We start from the raw sequence: 22,753 nt of genomic DNA on the forward strand, positions 1-22,753 counted from the left end.
ACTGATAATGACTCACCTTCCCGAATGGCTGCTCTATTTTGTCTCTGACTCAGTGTAACTCAGTTCCAAGAGGCAAAGGGGAACAGGTTAAAAAACCAGAAAGTGGATTGGGCCTCATACTCATTAAGGAGCATCCTGCTTGTTGTTCCTGAGGCTAAGGAGCTCTGCTGTAACTGCAGCACGCAATCAAGAGTGACAAACATCCAACTCCAAATAGCCTTATTTAAATCCGCACACTCACAAACACACACCTTGTGTCCGTCAGTGTTTATCTCATCTCATCAATGTATACCTGAGGTGTGATGAGGAATTAATCTGCTGCGGGGGGGAAGACAGTGTGAGGAATATTAGAGGCAGCAATTCCTTTAACCTCGCTCCTTTAATCTTGACGTCTTATTTGTCGTGAGAGCCGGTTTCTCTTCGCGGTGACTCAGAGGTTGAAAACGTGTGTTTGTCCTTGATGAGAGAAAGACATGGAGAAACATCATTATGAAGACTATAGTCTGAGGATGGAGGGGGATCAATACAGAGACCTTTAGGACAGAGTCTGTGTCATTTACTATTAATAATGGGCCCTGCTGTCTGCTCTAATATTGCCATCAGAATTACTGGAAAAACAGATATTTCATCCACAACTGAATGACTCTCACATATAGAAACTGTCAGCGCATTTACAGCTTAATACACACTTTCCATCATCGATCGCTGCTTCTGTCTCTTTGTCTGTCCACACACACACACACACACACACACACACACACACACACACACGCAAATTGCGAAACGCAGAAACCAAAATGTCAGCTGGCACAAACAGGGAGGATAAAGGAAGTGAGTCCAGATGTAAAGAAATGATTTGAAGATGATGCGCTGTGAGGAGGTAGAGACTAACACGGCAAATAATGATATATTTGGACAAGCTGACTCTGCAGTCTTAATCTCGTTTTTTGATCTTATGCTGCAGTGAATGAACCCATATGTAATTCTAAAGCTTTTTTTTAGTTTTCCCCTTTATTTCAAGTCAAAGTCAGGCATCAAAAACATTAGACTGTAACATATGGCAAAACTCAGAGTTTATGAGTGTTTGTGGTAATTAAAGCTGTGTAGAAGAATTGAATTGAAAGTTAATCTACCCTCTAAAACAAGTTGTACACTTTTCTTTTATATGTATATGTAAATTTAGCTTGTTGTTAACTGTATGATAGTCGAGATTCATTTATTTTTGGTGTGGGTTTGCTAACACAACACATGGTCATTAACACAAACAGCCTGACCTGCATGTTCCTATTTACACTCAAGAGTTGCACACATGAGCCAACATGCTATGTCAAAGGTTTTTGTTTTCTAGTGATGTGTGTCATGGACGAGCATCACTAACTCATCACTAACTCATCTATGTGTCATTCCTCTTCTTGAATAATGCTGCGTTCCAGAGCCCATCCAAACAAATGGGATGTGGGACATATCCTACCTGAATTGTACTAGCTCCTACTTTAAAGCGTTCCAGCAATTGAAGTCGAATGTTAGAAAACATGGACAATCGCGGCGCTTTAGATTTATGTTTGAAGAGGCATTTTGACTGTCAGCAATTCACTCTCTACTTGCATACACAAGCAAGCCGTATATGTAAAAACGTTACATATCGATATGTAACATCATGAGTATACTTTTACCGTAGCCCTACATATCTTCATGCTGACCGATAACAACAACGACATAATTTCACGCCATAACATGAAAAACAAGTTGTGATAAAATTGCTGTGTTTAAAACAAGTCTATACACAGAAAAGTAAAGTTTAAGGGCCTTTTCATGTGACTCCATGGGCGCCGCAATTATTCTCCGACGTCATTTTGGTGAAGTCGGGGCAGGTCGATCAACCCCGACTTCGCGAGTAGGAGGTCCCACTTCGACAGGTATTCCAGTGCACTTTTTCTCGTTTTGGATAAGTTCCACGTCCAACTGGTTTGTATGGGTTCTGGAACGCAGCATTAATCCTGCTGACCTCGACGCTTGGTGTCAGACCTGTTTTTAATCTCCGTGGTGATTTTGGCTGGCATTGCAGCGAATTCACAGGTGCATCTATTAAAATGGATGATTGCTGCAAATGACCTGGCTCTGGGTGTGGACATATGGCTGTTATTCTCTCCAACTGCCCTGTCAAATTATCTGCTACAGCTCAAAAAGTCTATTCTTTACATGTATTATAGTGTTCTATTAAAGCCTGGTCCAGCTTATAGCTTAACCTTTGGTGTTTGTTGCGTATAATTGTTGAAAGGAGCTGTGAGAGAACTGCAGTATTTTTTTTGCTGTACTGCATTGAGCAGACTGTCATTAAATGATCAGTCTATTTCTGTTCATCCACACACCTGCTTTTAAGTAGGGCTGAGCAATATATAGATATTATATCTGTATTGTGACATGTATGGTCCTAGATTTTGGATATGGATGACTTCCCTGTTTTTAAAGGCTGTTGCACTGATATTGGTCATATTTATTATCGATAAAAATATACATTTTAAGCCTAATTATTTGGGTTGTGGCAGAATCTGTCCATATTTATAAGCAATTTAATTCAGGTATTATCTGCAATTAAATGTAATAACTGTTTTAAGCAGATCATAAACAGTCGATATTTTATTTTAGCACTCGATTAATTGATTATTAAGTGGTCAACTATTTGGATAATCGATCGATCAATTTGAAGTTTTCTGAATTTTCTGAGCTTCCTAAACAGGAATATTTTATTTATATGTTTCATATATTTTGGTTTCTTTGCTCCACAAAACAAAGAAATCATTAAAAATGAACAAGTCTGGAACAAGACATTCCAGAACATTTTACTCCAAAACGATTGCTCGAGAAAATAAGTGTATTTACAGTATTTTGTCCTTCAACAAGGTCAAACATCTCAAAAGTAAACTTTTCCTGAGTCCAGAGAAACGAGCTGTGTGCAGCTTTATATCCCTATATATCTGCTATATCAGGATATTCTTTATAAGCCATGTCACCCAGTCTTACATAAATACTTTTTTGATTTATATTCTGATATATATACATATACATGTACATATAAATATATAACACTTCTCTGTAACCTGAGTCTTTGTAAATCAGTATAATTGAGTACTTTACGCTAATCACAGTCTATGGCTTTAGTTCTAGATACAAAAAACATGTTCTTTAACTGTGCATAATGCTCACAGTCCTTAAGAACACATACATTACTCTACTTTAGCAGAGTACAACTCTAGTTCTAGTAACTAGTGTTGAATAGTGTTGAATGGAGTTGAATGGGGTTGAATGGGGTTGAATGGGGTTTGGCTGCAAGCTGTGCAGTGATTGTTGTTGTTGTTGTTTACACCTGTGAAAGAGTTCTACTCCGCTTTAGTTCCAACCTATATTCTCCTTCAGGTCATGATAAGTGTTTGAATAGATACAGAGTACGTGGATTAAGTTTGGGCTTTGACAATAGTCAATCAGTGTAAAGCTGTCTTTCATGGTTTGATGCTTGATGATGCTCTATTTAAAGAGAGTGGGAGACGTAGGACATGGTGCTCAAAAAGCAGATGGAAATGTGTGTTTACACAGTCACATTATGGAGACTTGATCTTGTCTTTATGGGGACAAACAGTAAGTATCCATAACATTCTATGGTGAAGACATGTAGTAAAGTTATGATGAGGTTAGGGTTAGGGTTTGGTCAGTAGGAGTTATGATTAGGGTTAGAGTAAGGGTGAATTCCAATTCCTTGCTTAACCCTCAATCTTAACCCTCAGTCTCAAAAATGCGCGCTCTCTCTAGTGCAAGTGCTGTCCAGATTCTCAGACAAATTAAGTTGAGGGGCAAGTTTAAGGGCTGTATCGCCCTCAATATTGAGATTTTCCGAGACCACCCTTGGGAGCAAGGGCTACCCAGAATGCATTGCGTGTTTTGACATAACAAAGATGGCGCCGAAAGCAGCGAAACGAGTACGCTACAAATTAAGTATTTTCTTTGTTAATAGAGATATAAAATGATGAAAACCATTGTATTATCTTAGTTTAGGCCCATATTATGGATTACTGACGTCATTGTTGCGTAACATTTATTTTTATTTCACAATCTTTTGTCAATAGCCGGCCGGTGCGGACATGCGATCGTTCACTATTGTTTACTTTTCAATAAGCCGTGGTGTGTGGTAACTGTCAGCTGAATATGTCCGTGGTTGTGGTATTTGTATGAGTATCATCTTATAACTAACTGACAACCTAATAACTTTACTGACAAACGGATCGTAATAAATAATCCTGACGTAAATGTGTTCTTCTTCTTCTTTTTTGGAGTTGACAGACTGGACGCAGCTTTCGCGTTATTCTGCCCCCTACAGTCTGAAGACGTACCTGCATTTAAGGGGTGTCCCATTTCTAAGTGACAAAATAACCCTCAACACTTTGAGGGCCGGTTAAGATTAAGGGTTGAGCTTGAGGGTTAAGATAGGAAATGGAATTGGCCCTAAGTCTCAAGGAAATTAATGTAAGTCAATGTGATGTCATCTGAAGTCATGGAAACCAGATACTCAGGACCATATCGCCTTAAACATTGACCATGTCAGTACCAGTAATCCTCATGGACACCAATACCTAGACCTACTGAGCCAGAACCTCAATTCTGAGGATCTGGTTAAGTTAAGGGCTAAGATTTGAATATTGGTTAAGTTTAGCGTTAAAGCTTTGGTTCGGCTGTTACTGAGAGTCCTTAAACGGATAGATGTTCCAGATGTGCAGACTCTCGCTTGGCTCTTTTTACTCCTCTACTCCGCGTGACCTCTTGTGGGAGTGTGGGCAAGCTATCGATCAGCGAGTCTCTCTGAGAGTTTCGCTCTCCATGACAACCACTCTGGTACAACAGCAGTACATCACCTCAAGCCTCAGCTTTCCCCAGGCACCCAAGACCATCAGCTCAGATCTCAGCCCTTAAGCAGCCAGGCAGCCCCTTCAGTTTGTTAAGTGTGGTGTTATGTGTGTGTATGCTTTAGCAATAAGGATGGAGTGTTAATGTGTGTGTATGCTATGTGTGTGCCAATAGCAGAAAAGTTGTTGCTATCAAAATAATGTGCAGTGTTAATCGTCAAAAATGAAATGACAGCAGCAGCCCGGAGTGAGTGTGTGTGTGTGTTTGTGTGTGTGTGTGTGTGTGTTACAAAGCAGAAGAATGGCTCCAGCCACATTAACCCGATGCATAAACCTAAAGAATAAGAAGGAAACAGTAGAGAGTGGACAGTAGTGGAGCTCTGGTATGCAAAGGAAACCATAGTTTACTGAGTGGTTTGGACCTTGTGTATAATTATTATATTTTTATATATATATAAACAGTGACACAAATCATATTTCTTGACACACGTGATACCTCAACCTGCTGCCAGCCATCATTGCAAAATCACTGCAAAACTAACATGTCTTCACCGCCATTTTCTTCACATTTAATGCCATAAAACTTGCTAAAACCAAAATCATAATGTGATCCATTCTATTTAAAGGCAATCTGAATATTTCATATTTATTACACGCAACATTCTGTTCGTCATGTGATTATTTTGAAGAGCTCACACCTGCAGCAGTCTCCTAATAAGGGACAGAAAAAGCAAGCAAAACTGAGGTGTGAACAGGAGATTTGTCACACCTCTGCTCCACTTTGCTTTGATTTTACACCACATTTAAATCTCAGTTTTTGTCATTATCAGGTTTCATTTTTCAGCTGTGTGTGTGTGTGTGTGTGTGTGTGTGTGTGTGTGTGTGTGTGTGTGTGTGTGTGTGTGTGTGTGTGTGTGTGTGTGTGTGTGTGTGTGTGTGTGTGTGTGTGTGTGTGTGTGTGTGTGTGTGTGTGTGTGTGTGTGTGTATGAATCAAAAGTAGCATGCATGCATCTGTCCCTAAAGTGTGATTGCAAAGTAGTTTGCACTTCAGACAGTTAAACTTAGTAATGGGAGAGATATAGAGAATCAATGTGGTAAGACTGTGCTTCCCTTGACTCACGTCGCCGTGGGAGAGCAGACATGTCAGATCTAATTATGCCTTCCCAAACCTAACAGAATGGGTCCTGTTGCTTTCTTCATCTATCTGCTGCTCGCTCAAATCTCACGCCGCGGACAGGTAACACTGAACGCTTCATTTTACATTTCTGAAAAGATATTAGCAAATAACACACAACCATGAACATAAACCATACCCCCCATGAAGTCTCCCCTTGTCATACATCAGGCTAAAAGCTAACTTGCCTCACATTCCATTGTCTTTAGTGACCTTTAGTGCTCAATACTGCAGATTTAAATATCAGATTTAATACATTTCTGTGCTGCAAATTCAAACATCTGCCCCACATACACAACTATGGAAAAAAGACGCAGCAAAAGATTTTAGGAGAGATTAACAAAAAAAAAGTTTGTCTTTTGCCTTTTTTTTAATGTTGACAATAAAGCTGTTTCCACTGAGTGAGGAGGAACAGTTCAGTTTGGTATAGTACGGTCGGTATTTACCACGCTTTTCCACTACACGGTGTTCTTTCAGTACCTGCTCTGATGAGGTTCCAAGCAAGCTGAGCCAATACTATAGGTGACGCTGTCAGACTGCCACTGATTGGTCAGAGAGTCATCACAGGAAGAGGCATGAGCAAGATGCCCGACATAAGAAGCAAACTGAACAATACAGAACTAGATCAGTTAAAAAGACTTACAATCCTGAAATCCTGAGTTAATCTCCAACATTTAGCACAGGAAATGAATGAAATCTCAATATTGAAAGTAGACTTATTATGACCTATTTCTCCAAGTGAACCTAGTTCTCTGGTGTCCTAATGAACATGTCTGTGACATGTTTTGGTCAAAATACCATGAGCATGAAGCACCACAGCAGTTCAATAACTCTGCCAAAACAGCCCTGTTCAGAATGCTCGCTTTTGAGTGTCTGTCTCTTTAAATGCAAATGAGACACAGGAAACCATGTTAGTGTCACTGAGGCTCCGGCAGCACATTGCCGTCATATATAAAATGTATCCACTGGACACGTAAATCCTCTGAGGCTGGAAGTTTGTGTAGAACTCTGCTGCACTGTGGAGCCAAGAATAGAACACTTCCACTCTTCAGGATACTATTGCCCTCGCCAGCACTCTCACGTTTTTTAGGGACAAAGCAGAGCTCCGCGAGACAACAATTCCAGGAATTTAGCGCATTGTGACGTCACAATGAGCCTGTGTGTTTTATCTCCTGTACTTAGACTGAGGAGGACAGGGACAACCGGGGAGTAAACACAAAAGTTCCACTCTTCAGGATACTGTTGCCCTCGCAAGCACTCTCATTGTGAGGAACATTTTGAGGGAAAATTGTGAGGGAACATTGTGAGGAAGATTGTGAGGGAACACTGTGAGGAACATTGCGAGGGAACATTGTGAGGAAGATTGTGAGGGAACACTGTGAGGGAACATTGTGAGGGAACATTGTGAGGAACATTGTGAGGAACATTGCGAGGGAAAGTTGTGAGGGAACACTGTGAGAGAACATTGCGAGGGAAAATTGTGAGGGAACATTGCGAGGAAACACTGTGAGGAACATTGCGAGGGAACATTGTGAGGGAACATTGCAAGGGAACATTGTAAAGAATATTGTGAGGGAACATTGTGAGAGAACATTGTGGGGAACAGGAACATTGTGAGGGAACATTGTGAGGGAATATTGTGAGAGAACATTGTGAGAGAACATTGTGGGGAACAGGAACATTGTGAGGGAACATTGTGAGGGAATATTGTGAGAGAACATTGTGAGAGAACATTGTGAGGAACATTGTGAGGAACATTGTGAGGGAACTGTGAGATACATTGTGAGGAACATTGTGAGAGAACTGTGAGGATCAGTGTGAGGGAAATGTGAGAAACATTTTGAAGGAACTGGAAAGAACATTGTGAGGAACATTGTGAAGAAAATTGTGAGGAACATTGTGAGATACATTGTGTGGAACATTGTGAGAAACAATGTGAGGGAACATTGTGAGAGAACATTGTGAGGAACATTGTGAGGGAACGTAAAATAATGCAATGCAAAGCTAAAAGTATTTTAAAAGGTCTAAAAATATTTGCCACTCTAACCAGGCTGTGTATGTTCCCTTTAAGAAGATAACGAATCTGAATGTGAACTCATGTCAAATAAAATTGGGGAATAATATAAAACCAGATACACTGCAGTTCAAGGTAAGTAAAGATCTCATTGTTTCAGTTAAACATCATGCCTACAGAAGCGGTGGGGGATTATATATATATATATATATATATATATATATAATGTTATTATATTAGCATGGAGAGTGAGACTATGCTGAACCTTGTGTTGCTGTTTTAAATAATATCCTTCTCATCTTCCTCTGAGATTACAGTTTGCATGCTGGTTAGTTCAGCCTCAGGCGAGAAGTGGAGTGTGATCTGGACCTGCTGAGGGTGTTGAGGGCAGGATTTACCTCCTGGGGAAAAGTTCTATCATTATAAGGCCTGCTACTCCTCTGCTGTTAGTCCAGCCATAAGAATGTCATTAAATATGCAATGGAGTTTATTGTTCAAGCCTAACTCAGGTCAGATTCATTTTGCATACTGGACTGGAATGATTTAACACGTTGTCAAAATAATCTTTAGTATCAGAACACAGCCTGTTCTTTAGTAAGTGAGTTATTCACAGATTCACTTACCGATCAATTCTTTTTGTGAATCTAATAAAGTGTCCAGTGGGGTCTTCTGTTGCTGTAGCACATCTGCTTCAAGGCTTTCCACACATTATAATGTGTCGTGTATTTCACATGAGGGATACAGTTAGCCAACTGTTAAAGTGGACCTAGACTGGAAGTTCCAATTAAAGCTGTTTTTTAGTGTGTATCTGCGTCATTACCTTGTTTAAGAAGTACTGAAGTTTAGAAACAAACATTTCAGCCACTGCTGAGAACGCTGTGTTTTATTGTAATCTCGGGCTCAGCAAGATCTCTGAAAAACCCGGTCCGGTTACGTAAACAGCGGTTATCCTGAACAGCAGATCCTCCTGCTCCGGGCACTAGTCCGGGCACATCCAGTTGCGTACATTGAACCGCAGAAGAAGAATATGTCCGTTGTGGAGGTGTTTCACGAGCGACAGTGTCTTCTGACTCTGGGTCAAAGTCATAAAAGGGACTGCGGCGGGGAGTCGTGAAGAAGCTATTTTTAAACATTGTTAAAACAATATTTTGATAACGAGGAACAGTGCATCCACCGTTCCAGAGGGGGGAGCTGCACTTCTGAGAGCTGGTGTGCTAATTATGTCACTTCCGGGTATTGGCCAATCACAAGACAGTTTGGAAGGCTCTACACTGGCTGGCCAATCACAACACACTCTGTCTTCTGGGTGTGAGATTTCAGTCTGAAACACCGCGGCTGAAGAGAGCGTCAGTAAGGAGAGATTTCTATCGGCTCGTTTGCAGCAACTAGGAGGTTTTTGACCATAAAAACAAGTTAATGTATGTAAGTAGACCTCCATAACTAACATGTATGTGCACCAGTACCACTCTATGGGAGCTTTAATACTGCAGTGTAAATTAAACATAAGAAATAGGACAAGATGTGTCTAAAATTCAACATAAAGCCCAAACTGATAGAAATGTGCCTCATGTGTGGTCAGATTTTGAGAGAGTCGCTGACATTTGCTATTTAAAGCAATCATTTTGTGGTAAAACGTTTTAAAGATCAAGAATCTTCAGTTTGACATTTTAAATGTGGAACAGAAAAGTGTGGAATGGAGCCACTGTTTGTCTGTCAGCTTAGACACAGTGTGGCTCTTCACACTCTTAGCAACAGTGATGGAGTTGATGTCAGATCTATTTTTAGTTCACAGCCATAATTGAAATGAACTGATGGCTCTTTACATAAGTGATGTAAAAAAAAAAAAAAGAGAGAGAAGACTCTGGATGTGGTTGTTCTGGTATTTACGTCTTGAAGCTGTTGTTACTGAGGCCTCCATGCTGCTTCAACCAATCTCATTACAGTGTGAATTAATTATCATTTGTAGTCAAAGCTGAATGATGTACGTGATGTAATGTAGTGCTTCTCCCCCCCGTTTCCTCTCCACTTCCTGGTTGTGTTTACTGTCAATCAAATACACGACACTAAATGCTTTTAATGATCCTACATTTGCACTTCAAGTGCACACTATTATTATTCCATGATGTGAATACACTCAAATCAGTCAGTGTTGAAACAATGAGCCACTGTTGTTCACTTGTATAGTGCTGCTGTGTTAGGTAAATCAACAGCTGTGTAAACAAAATCTGCTTTTTGTGTTGCTAAGCAACAACAGTATAAGATTGTGTTGTCTTGCCACCATCCGCCCCTATATCTCTGCAAAACTGTCTGCTGGTGTCAGCTCCCTATGCTCACTGTCTCACACAGAAACACTCACTGCCCAAACGGTCGCACGGTTCCACCATGAAGTCTCTTGTCTGTCTTTCTCTGAGCAGCATAAGAAAAAAAAAAGATTTTGATTATGGACCGGCGGCCTGTCCAGGGATTACCCCGCCTTTCACCCTATGCTGGGATTGGCTCCAGCATCCCTTTTCCTTTGTCTATGACCTTCAGCACATCCGTTGACATTCATTCATTCATTCATTCATTCATTCATTCATTGTTAATGGTGTACCTAATGTGTGACCTGTGGGAAACTGAATGGCCTGTTCTTTCTGTAGTTTGTATTTTTGAAGACTCAGATTTCCATATTTCATAATGGATAAAAAATGTTTTGGTCCATAAAATCTCGGAAAATGTTGAAATGCAGATGCACTCAAATGTAACCGTGTGTCCTCAAAACTCAAATAATTATTTGCCACACCAGAAAATATGCTCATTGCATTTAAGAAGGTGAAAAATAAAGACCTGAAACCAATTCATCGATTATAGAAATAGTTGGTGATTAAAGCTCACATAGAGTGGTCCTGTTGCACATATATGTTAGTTATGGAGGTCTACTTACATACATGAACTTGTTTTTATGGTCAAAAACATCCTAGTTGCTGTAAACATGCCGATAGAAATCTCTCCTTACTGATGCTGTCCTTTTCACACCCAGAAGACAGTGTGTTGTGATTGGCCAGCCAGGGTAGAGCCTTCCAAACTGTCTTGTGATTGGCCAGAACCCGGAAGTGACATAATCAGAACACCCGCTCTCAGAAGCGCAGCTCCCCCCTCTGGAACGGTGGATGCACTGCTACTCATTATCAAAACATTGTTTTAACAATGTTTAAAAATAGCTTCTTCACGACTCCCCGTCGCAGTCCCTTTTATGACTTTGACCCGGAGTCAGACCCAGAGTCAGAAGACACTGTCCCTCGTGAAACACCTCCACAACGGACGTTATTCTTCTTCGTAATGACGCAGATACACACTAAAAAACAGCGTTAATTGGAACTTCCGGTCTAGGTCCGCTTTAAAGAACCAATAATCATACCAAACACAAACAGTGGGTGTAGAGTTCTCTCACTCAGCAAAGACTCATTTTACATGTGACTATGACTCATGGGCCACATTGTTAGGTACAGCTGATAAAGTGGCAGTATTGGTCTGTCCGTCACCTTCGTGGTTGAATGTGTTCACAGATGCTCTTCTGCATACACTGCTTGTAACGAGTGGTTATTTGAGTTACTGTTGCCTCTCTATGGTCTCACCACAGTCTCCTCTGACCTCTGGCATCAACAAGGCAGATTCTCCTATAGAGCTGCAGCTCACTGGTTATTTTCACACTATTCTCTGTAAACTCTAGAGATGCTCATGTGTGACCTTAAACCCTTCATTTCTTCCTGGTTCTTCTGCTCAGTTTGATCTTTAGCATTTCATCTTGACCGAGTTGCTTCCATGTGATTGGCTGATTACGTATTTGCCATAACGAGCACATAATAACGAGTTTATTAAAGTGAGTGTAAATATTCTACAGACTTCTACAGACTACAGACGTTCCAAAGAGACCCACTGTGCCTTCATGATGTGTTGATTAATAAGGTAAAGGCTGCTGTGGGAGAGAGCAATAACAGCAGTTTGTGAACGTGGCGCTGACAGCTTAAACGGTCCCACCTCGTTGAAATGTTTTTTGAAGGGCAGGAGACTATGTGACCTGCACTGACTTATGGTATGTGTTTATGTAATGCTTCACTGAGCAGAAGCTGCAATGATTGCTGTTTTCCTTGTGACAGATTGTGGCTGTCATCTTTTCTCCTCTTGGTGTGTTACCATCTTTTGAAAATCTATAAAATCTGTCTCCCCCAGAATTTTCCCCCGCTTTGCTGCAGTCACTCACAAAACAAGCTGACTGTGATGTTTGCCGAGCTGACTCTAATTCCTAAGCTTTTTTTTTTAGTTGCTCAATTGAAACATGACACTCATAAAGTTTCTGTGAATATATTTAAACAAGCCTTGGCTGCGCACTGAGCGACTAGTTCAGTGGTTTGATTCCCGGCTCCAGTAGTCATGACGACATACACTTAGGGTGAATTCCAATTCCTTGCTTAACCCTCAATCTCAAAAATGTGCGCTCCCTCTAGTGCAAGTGCTGTCCCGATTCTCAGAAAAATTAAGTTGAGGGGCAAGTTTAAGGGCTGTATCGCCCTCAATATTGAGATTTTCCGAGACCACCCTTGGGAGCAAGGGCTACCCAGAATGCATTGCGTGTTTTAACAAAACAAAGATGGCACTGAAAGCAGCGAAACGAGTGCGATACAAATGAAGTATTTTCTTTGTTAATAGAGATATAAAAATGGTGAAAACCATTATATTATCTTAGTTTAGGCCCATATTATGGATTACTGACGTCATTGTTGCCTAACATTTATTTTTATTTTACGATCTTTTGTCAATAGCCGGCCGGTGCAGACAAGCGATCGTTTGCTATGGTTTACTTTTCAATAAGCCGTGGTGTGTGGTAACTGTCAGCTGAATATGTCCGTGGTTGTGGTATTTGTATGAGCATCATCTTATAACTAACTGACAACCTAATAACTTTACTGACAAACGGATGGTAATAAATAATCCTGACGTAAATGTGTTCTTCTTCTTTTTTGGAGTTGACAGACTGGACGCAGCTTTGACGTTATTCTGCCCCCTACAGTCTGAAGACGTATCTGCATTTAAGGGGTGTCCCATTTCTAAGTGACAAAATAACCCTCAACACTTGGTTTTGAGGGCCAGTTAAGATTAAGGGTTGAGCTTGAGGGTTAAGACTGAGGGTTAAGAAAGGAATTGGAATTGGCCCTTAACCTCATGTTGCTCCTGCATGGGCCTATAAGTGTGTGTACTAGGGTTGGGTACCCTTCATGATTGAACTGATACGACATCGGTATCTGGAATTCAGTACCAAACGGTACCTTATTTCGGTACTTTTAAAATATTTTTTAGTTGTAAAGCATTCTTCAACATTTCTAGCTTGACTGGCTTCACGGGTGTCGCTACTAGTACTGCTAGTAGTAGCACTGCTAGCGTTGGCAGCTGATGCATCAGTCGTCACTTTCCATGAGTCAAAAATGGTGCAATCTATTGCTTTTAAATAAATCCCCTGTATGACCAGGTGCTTCATAAGGTTTGAGGTGTTTCCCAGCCCGCGTTGCATTTTGTGTCGCAAATATTACGCTGTCTGCGTCTGATTGTGTGAAATGCAGCCACACTTTCGGCTCGCGGTTATTGCTGTCGTACCGATTTCATTAAAAGTGAACCAATACTCGGTAGTACCGATGCAAATCGGTATACCAAGTACTAAAGGTAGCAGTTTTGGGTACCCAACCCTAGTGTCTACGTTTAGTTTGACGTGTGCTGATGTAGTAAGTCGGTGACACTTACACAAGGTCAGACACAAGAGAGTGTGAGGAAAGTCACTCTTTCTTTTGAAGACATTTACAAATGCTTTCACACATTTCAGCATCCACACACACACACACACACACCCAGTAACCCTCATGTGGAGGATAAAGTTGTAGACAATGAATGAATGAATGAATGAATGAACATCCCAGTTGTTTAGTGCAATAACTTTAGTGCAATAACAGCAGCAGCAGATAGGGGCTGCTGCAGGACTACACAAGCTGGCCGGCCAATCCAGGGGCAGGTTGTTTGTAGCCCGGCTCCCCACTGGCACATCATCTCCTCCTCCTCTCTTTTCTCCTGACGGTCGTCGTCTCTCTCCATCTCTTCACGTCTCTCACCATTTCCCTTCCCTCTCATCCTAATACTCTTTTCCCGGGGATTTAAATTGGCCATGGTGGCCGTGTGCCGTGTGCGTGTCTGAGCGGCAGCTGAGAGGCAGCTGAGAGGCAGGAGGCAGAGGGAGACGGTGAGGTTTTCACTGAGGCGGCAGAAGATGTGCAGTGGATGGTTGCAAGGGTAGAGGACACCTGAGAGGACAGGCTGCCTGTGGATATATGTACCTGTGGAGAAAAGGACTGCTTCTATCAACATCTGGGGCAGCTGCTGATCAGGTGCTCTCTCTCTCTCTGTCGCTCTCTCTCTTTCTCCGTCTCTCTCTCTCCTTCTGTCTGTGAACTGTCTGTCATTGTGTCTATTGCTGTGTGCATGCACAAATATGTGTGTGTTGGTGCCCGTGAGATATGATCTCTGTGTCAATGCAAAGCTGACTGATGGGACGTATTCTTGTCTGAAAACTGCGGCATTCCTAATATTGTTATTTCACATTTACTCTTATCTCCCTTTGTTTTCTGGCCCTCTCCTCTCCTCTCCTCTCCTCTCCTCTCCTCTCCTCTCCTCTCCTCTCCTCTCCTCTCACTTTGCTGGTTGTGAAGCAAATTCACAGTGCTTCGAACAGTGCCTCAGCTAAAATGGTGTCAGTTTACATAAGATGCTATTCCAAAAGGATCGGTTTGTTACAGAACCTCCAGTCAGTCACCTGTGTGTGTGTGTGTGTGTGTGTGTGTGTGTGTGTGTGTGTGTGTGTGTGTGTGTGTGTGTGTGTGTGTGTGTGTGTGTGTGTGTGTGTGTGTGTGTGTGTGTGTGTGTGTGTGTGTGTGTGTGTGTGTGTGTGTGTGTGCACAGTCCTGTGTCATGACGGTGACTGTAGGAGCTGCATTATTCTCCAAGTCAGTTTGGTATGAGGTCACATCGAGTCTGCACGGGTGAGGAGACATGGCTGTCATCTGCAAATGCATAACAAATAAGGCTCATCCCTCTTGCACTCTGAATGTTGTGTGGAGAATAACTTCTCCTCGTCCTCCTCATCCCTCCTGCACCTGTTTGGTTTGAAATGGAGGGGAAGGAGAAAGTATTCATGGACATTATCATACAGCTCAGATGTGTTGGCCCTCGCTCGTTAGTCCTCTGCATTTCTCTTAAATGACTTCAATGAGACGGTAGACAACAGCTTGTGCAGCAAATAATCAGCAGTGACACAGAGGCAGAGACAAAGTGGTGCGAGCTTCTGTCCTCTGTAGGCCTTTGTCACCCAACCTGCTGACTCTGCACATCTGTCCCCTGAGGGGATCACTGCTTTACACTACTACCATGATATGTGTGTGTGCGCGTGTGTGTGTGTGTGTGTGTGTATAACCTTTGTTGTTTGATGTTGTGGAATTCAGCGCGAGCTTTCAACGTGATTAAACCATTTTGACTTCATTAAAATAACAGAACTCACCGTTTTCTTTATTTCTTAATCATCTTTATCTTCTATATTAGTTGCTTTCATTTCTTTGCTGAAGCTTGACAATATTTTCACTGAGAAAATGATTTTTAAAATCAGGAAGACAAAGCTCCGTCAGTCTATTCAAGTGAAAATCTGCTGCTACTGCTTCTCCATATTCTGCACACAGCTAAGACTCAATCATGGTGTCAGGTGTTGGACATTGGGGGAAATGTCAGTTCCGATCTTTAATTCCTAAATATGGCGTAAATGATTCACTAAATGCAGACACGATGTTGTAAAGACAGGCGTCGTCATGTGACCAGGATGTCAGCAAATATCTGTTTGCTTATAAGTAGGCTGGAAATGCATCAGCTGAGATGTCTGCGTTTAACAGGAGGGAAAAAAGACGATATGGGACTCATGTTCATGTATCAGTTGTGATATCATTGTGTAATCTGTGTATTGTTATACTGAACCAGGGGAGAGAATCCCCTCTGGTACATACCAGTACTGACACATGCATTATAAATGATTGCAGTCACAATGTTCAGGCTTCTTGAACCACAACAGACCAGAGAAATCTGTTGACATCACTACAACGACATGACACATGAAGCTGTAACCCTGTAACCCTGTAACCCTGTAACCATTGCTGTTCTTGTGTTTAGGGGGTGTCGTTGACAAGGATTTGCGGCACTACCTCAACCTGCGCTTCTCCAAGGGCTCTGTGGACCACGACCATCAGCAGATCATCCGAGATAACCTCTATCTCCGCACTGTTCCCTGTGAGTCCACCTCAACCTCTCTTTCCTCCCTCCTTCTGGCCTCCATCTCTCCTTGATGCATCTCTTTCCTCTCCCCTGCCTCACTGTGGTATCAGCAATTGCCTTCTTCATTGTCTTTATGTCTTTCTTAGATATCGCCCTCCCATTCCTCCTCCTTCTCCCAGTTCCATTTCCTTTTTTTTTTTTTTTTTCGTATTAGTTTTCCCTCCTTGCCCTCGGGACATTGCCCTCGTGTTTTTTCATCACGCGCTCTTTCTCTCTCTGTCTCTCACCGTCTATCGCTCCTCTATCGTTTCCCTCAGTCGTCCGGCTGCTGAGCTCTCAGTCTGAGGTTTCCACGGCAACCAGGCTCTTGTCTTGAGGCTTGCATTGCTGTGACGCCCTACCCCCTTAAGCACACGCTCGACATGCACAACACACACACACACAGATGTACAGCGAACAGCCACGACATCAGGAGACTGGTTTGATCTGTGGGCAGAGATAATAACATTCAATAGTATTCAATAGGATGTGTCCTATGAGAAAAGTGTACATGGTGGATTCACAATACCTTTATTTCAGTCGGGAGGGACGAGTGAATACAAGAAATAATTTATTACAGATTGAATAGAATAGTGTTTGAAGAGTCTTTGAATATCAAAGCTGAGGAAACATTCAGACACTGATGGTGACCTGGTGAGATGGATGAAGGATGAAGAATGAAGGATAACATGAGACTGCAAATACTTGATGGTGATGGGGGAGGTGTAGAGCGAGCGTGACAGCAGAGCCAGAGAACTAAGGTAGAAGACAATTAGTGTTGGGCAGTATTCAGGTTCATTTTTTGTAATGATAGGAACAGAATTTAATGTGTTCTGTTCAAGGGGGGACCCTTTTCTCTGCTGCGCTGAAGGAGTAACTGTGGTTGTAAGAGCAGGTGTGGAGTGGTTGGACCTTGAAGGTTCTGAAACTGAAATGGTACAACAGAATGACGCCAATGGATTTGTACCAAAAAAAGGAGCTGAGTCTTTTTCTGAGTTTTTTTTTTTACAGCTTTAAAAAGTCTGACGTGGACCAAACTGCTAATATTTTACCTCTTTCACAGAAAACCAGAGTTGGAAAAAGTCCTAAAATATTGTACTCAAGTAAAAGTACCAATACTTTGATGAAATATTTCTCAAGTAGAATTAAAAGTATTCATCTGAAGATGTACTCAAGTAGAAAGTAGTTCATTTGAAATGTACTTTAAGTAAAAGTTACTTAGTTACTTTGCGTGGGGTGTGAGGGTAGTAGAAATATGACAAGGTCAGAAATCCAAAACTATTTTGGAGCTCACACAGGATATTACGTCACTTTTGGCCACGCCCTCTATGTTCACGCACCAGTGCTGGTGATAATCACATCATCATTGGTCTGGTTCTGGTGTATATTTCCCCCCTGTAGGTCTTCATTGTGCTGAATTTTTATTTTTTACTCAGTAACGGATAGGATTTATAAAGTAACTAAGTACAATACTTGAGTCAATACGTACTCAAGTAAAATACAAAATCCTGATTTTAAATTGTACTTAAAATAAAAATACAAAATACACAAAAAAAAGTATTCAATACAGTAACTTGAGTAAATGTATTTCGATACTTTCCACCTCTGCAGAAAACATGTCTACTAGGAATGTATGCAGTTATGTTCACTCCCACACACACACTCAACGCACCACTCCTTCTCTCTTGCCCGACCACTAATATTGTGATATAAAGCATTAAAGCATAAATGCAGACAATAAAGTTACTAATGATGCAGCAACAGTTGGACAGAAAAGACAGAAGAAAAGGAAATGACAATGATGAAGGCTAAGAGTGCGACTGCAGGAGAGATTTACACTATAACTTCCCAACAATAATAATGATAATAGTAATGTAATACCTTTATTTATAAAGAGTTTGGATTTTTATCACATTCCTATTCTTGAAAGAAAATGTCAATAATGGTTAGGAGAAAAAGCATGTGACAGTGTCTACAGAGGGACTCTGTTACTGTGGAGTTTGGTACAAACATAAATGTTGGTTTCATTCTTATCAAATCTGAATCTCTACCCTGAGCTTCAAAAAATTCTCATTCCTTGAATGAATTATTATTATTATTATTATTATTATTTTACATGATTTTCTCTGGATGTATGAAGGAGATGTTGATATAAGACAGTTGACCCATATGAGAGACGTGTTGGGACACAGTACTACTACTTCTGTAGCTCATGTGTGAACACATGTCTGTGTCTGTGTGCTTTCATTGTGTTATCAGAGTGTACCTGTTGTCAGTGACTTGATTAACATTGAGGGGATGTTGTCTCCAGCAGCTCCGCCTGCTGTCAATACAGCGAGCAGCTCGTGAATCAGCTTCTCTGGAGACTGAAGCCACTCTGATGCTCCACTCCGCGCAGACTACAGATGCCGCTGCATTTGCGCAGCGCGTGGATCAGTGCATTTCTGTCGCCGTCCGACGTGTTTGAGTATTCTGTTAATAACCTCACCTGTCGCTGCTGTCTGGGTCTTTTTGTGTCGGGAATGAGTCAACTGGCGGATTCATGAGGAAACAAAAGTGACTGACGACGTCAATGAAGTTTTGTGTTGGCTGAGATCTTCTACTACACTTGACGTCCTCTGCCTGTGTGCATGTGTTGAGCTGCTGACACAGAAGGGATTGTTTAAAACTCTCCCACAGCTGCACAGCTCCTCACTCTCTCCCTCTCTCTTCTCGACTCCTTCGCGTTTCCTCTGCCTGTTCTTCCTTCTCCGCCTCTTTGATTTCTTTTGGTCACTCTATCACAGCTTCTCTGCCTCCATCTCCTTCCCTCTGCTCTGCCTCCCCTTCTTCCTACCTGTCTCAGCTTGTTGGCTGTGCAATAGTGCAGCGAGGGGCCGACTGACAGGGTGACAGCTGAGGTGATGGGGACTGGCTGGGGTTCAACACTGCAGCTCCTCACACATCTCAGCCCTATGACACACTTCTTATAGCAGGAGCTCAGTTGTTTCAGCATGTTACATTAGAGGTGGACACTTTAAACCAGGGGTGTCAAACTCATTTTGGTCCGGGGGCCGCATCCAGATTAATCCGACCACTTTTTTCTTTGTATTAATTACTGAAAAATAGAAGAATTATACAATTCTATGTATTAAATGAATTATTCTTTTACAAAATATATTTTTAAGAAAAGTATGTGCAATTCCAACAACGCTCAAAAGCGTCCGTGTGCCCATCTAACGTTCCTTTTAACGGCGTCATTCTTTTTCCGGGCGCGGAAATGAATAACATCGAAGACACGCCAACAGTTCATACAGTTCAACATTTGGACCAGACAACAAGGCCGATAAAATAACAGCAACGCACAGAGAACGTCAGACGAACTGAAACTGCTTAGCGATGTTGTTAGCCACACTGGAGCTAACGCAGCACATTGACGTCATGACTCTCGAGCGTCGCAGCAAATGAATGACGGACGTTAACAAACTACGTCATCACGCTCTTTGCGAGCAGTGCTGCGTTCAAGTCAGCTTAGGAAATCGCCTACTCTTCCACTCGGATAATGTTACAAGGATGCGTCCAAGTACCGATTCCGGGTACCGTTTGATTTTATGCAAATACTCCGATAGTACCGACCCAGTCCCGCCCGGAGGCTCGGCGGGCCGGACTCGAGCCACTGGCCGTATGTTTGACACCCCTGCTTTAAACAGTCAGCTCATTAACTAATAATCAAGTGACTTAACTGAACTGAATTGAAATTGTTAGCTGACTATTGTTACTTTTTGTTTGGGGGTGGAAACCTCTTATGATTGGTCACTTTCAGTGTGATCACACCCACAAGTGTATTCTTGTATTTGACCGACAGCTATCACTATCGGGTAAATGAACGCTGAAGACTGAAGCAAATCATTTATGACCTTGATAAAATGGCTGTGATTCCAGGTGAGAACTGATATTGCAGCAAATATTTGATGTTAGTTTTATGAAGTAACAATTGCATGTTGTTCTGAGTAGGAACCAATGTTACGGAATGTGTTGTGAGACGCACAGAGAGAAATCAGGAGATGGGACTCCATAACATTACTGAATACCGTCCCTAAGAATACTTCCGATTTGCATTTAGCTTTGTATTACTAGAATAGGGATATTATTTATGAAAAATTGTGCCCCTGAGTTGAGAAATATCTTAAAGAAATTATAATAAATGTCATCCTTTTTTTTTTGTCACGTGACACGTCCTGTTATCGTAACTGTTAGCAAAGATGGAGGACACTGTTTACATTCTGGGAATAGGGTCCCGTCTCCTTACGGGTGGGTCTAAAAAGTGTGGAAATAGAGTTGCAGTTTCCAGCCTTGGACCAAGACTTATGCTGCGTTCCAGAGTCCATCCAAACCAGATGGACGTTGGACTTATCCTACCTGGATTGTACTAGCTCCTACTTCAAAGCGTTCCAGCAATTGAAGTCCAATGTTAGAAAACATGGACGATCGCGACGCTTTAGATTTATGTTTGAAGAGCAATTCAGTCTACTTACATACACAAGCAAGCCGTATATGTAAAAGCCATTCATATAACGTCATGGGTATACTTTTACCGTAGCCCTACATATCTTCATGCTAATGGATAACAACAATGACATAATTTCACACCATAACATGAAAAACAAGTTGTGATAAAATTGCTGTGTCTAAAACAACTCTACACACAGAAAAGTAAAGTTTAATGCTGCGTTCCAGTGCCCATACAAACCAGTTGGACGTGGGACTTATCCTACCTCCAACTAGAAAAAGTGCACTGGAATGCCTGTCGAAGTGGGACCTCCTACTCGCGAAGTCAGGGCTGATCGACCTACCCCGACTTCACCAAAATGACGTTGGAGAATAATGGCGGCGCCCATGGAGTCACATGAATAGGCTATAAACTTTACTTTTCTGTGTATAGACTTGTTTTAGACACAGCAATTTTATCACAACTTGTTTTTCATGTTATGGCGTGAACGCAACATCAGACCAAGTGTCAGTGGTGGGCACATATTTTCCAACTCAAGGAAAACTGAGGTTGGGAAGCACAATTTTTCAAAAATAATACCCCTATTCTAGTAATGCAAAGCTAAATGCAAATCACTGAATTATATAGACAGTATCAGAACAACAGTAACAATATAACGTGAACAACAACACAAAATGATTTCAAAATTTCAGCTTGGAGAGCAGACTTCACTTGTGAGTGTGTGTGTGTCCATAGTGCTCATAAACAGAAGCAGTGTGCATGAGTGGTGTCTGCACCCTGTGCAGTCACAATATTTGCTGGGGCCCATGTTTTACTGCTCATGACTTTTGACATTAACTTGACAACATAACTTGCTGTGTGCAGTGCAGGAATGTCACTGGGTGACATGAGATCCAAACGCTGTTATACTGAGAAACACGGAGAGTCATGGTTTAACTTTTGTTATTTTACCCCAATGTTGTCATAAAGTCACGTGTTTGGTCATGAAGATGTTTCATACACATGTTCGGACACAGTGAGTGTGTGCCGTCGCTGCTCACGCCTGGCTGCAGGCTGTTTGTTGTTGTGGTGGTGGAGCATTGGAAAACTAATGCTTCTTCCTCGTGTCTGACCGTACTGTCAGTACGAGTCTGTCAGTTTGACAAGCAGACGCCGCTCTGTATCACAACATGCTGTCACATGGTAGGCGCGTGGGGGCGCGTCTGTGTGTGTGTGTGTGTGTGTGTGTGTGTGTGTGTTCATACAGCTAGAAGGCGCGTACATGCTGACATCAACTCCTGCATCCTGTTACATCATTCAGTTCAAGGACTGTCTGTTCTCTACCCCCCAAAATATAATGAATTGTCTGACATTCAAAGCTTTTTTTTCCCACATGTATTGTTGCCTTCAGGCGGTCTGCTGTGTCTCTGTATGAGTTTGCTCTCCGTCTGTTTACAGATTTTTGCAGGTTTGTGTTCCACATGTTTGCACACGGGCACAAACACCAGCAGAACTACAGTCACATACATACACTCTCACTATAATAGAGAGCAACACAAGAGATTCTGCGAGGCTGAATCCAAATAAATATGCAACAAAGAACCTCAAGCCAGAAAAAGAGAATTTGAGATTTGAGGCGTGCTCTCTTTAATTTACAAGGTTCACTTGACCACTTCAGAAAATGAGTTTTAGTGTTGAGAAATCAAGAGCGGGTTTGCTCTCTGCATATCATGTACATGGAGACTAAGCTAATTCCAATTCCTATCGTAACCCTCAAGCTCAACCCTTAATCTTAACTGGCCCTCAAAACCAAGTGTTGAGGGTTATTTTGTCA

The 22,753-nt window shown here is 41.7% G+C and overlaps 1 protein-coding gene across 1 annotated transcript in view; it reads left to right on the top strand.

Moving 5' to 3' along the window:
• Positions 1 to 22,753, top strand: part of magi2b (membrane associated guanylate kinase, WW and PDZ domain containing 2b) — a gene marked incomplete at both ends in the record, with an annotated part of 135,880 nt that overhangs the window by 27,006 nt on the left and 86,121 nt on the right. The window contains one exon of the mRNA XM_083894162.1: positions 16,311 to 16,427. Coding sequence (XP_083750288.1) covers positions 16,311 to 16,427 — 117 coding nt within the window. The remainder of the gene's footprint in view (positions 1 to 16,310; positions 16,428 to 22,753) is intronic.

This window comes from Microchirus variegatus, assembly GCF_963457635.1.
Source record: "Microchirus variegatus genome assembly, chromosome: 8".
In the NCBI taxonomy this organism is placed as follows: domain Eukaryota; kingdom Metazoa; phylum Chordata; class Actinopteri; order Pleuronectiformes; family Soleidae; genus Microchirus; species Microchirus variegatus.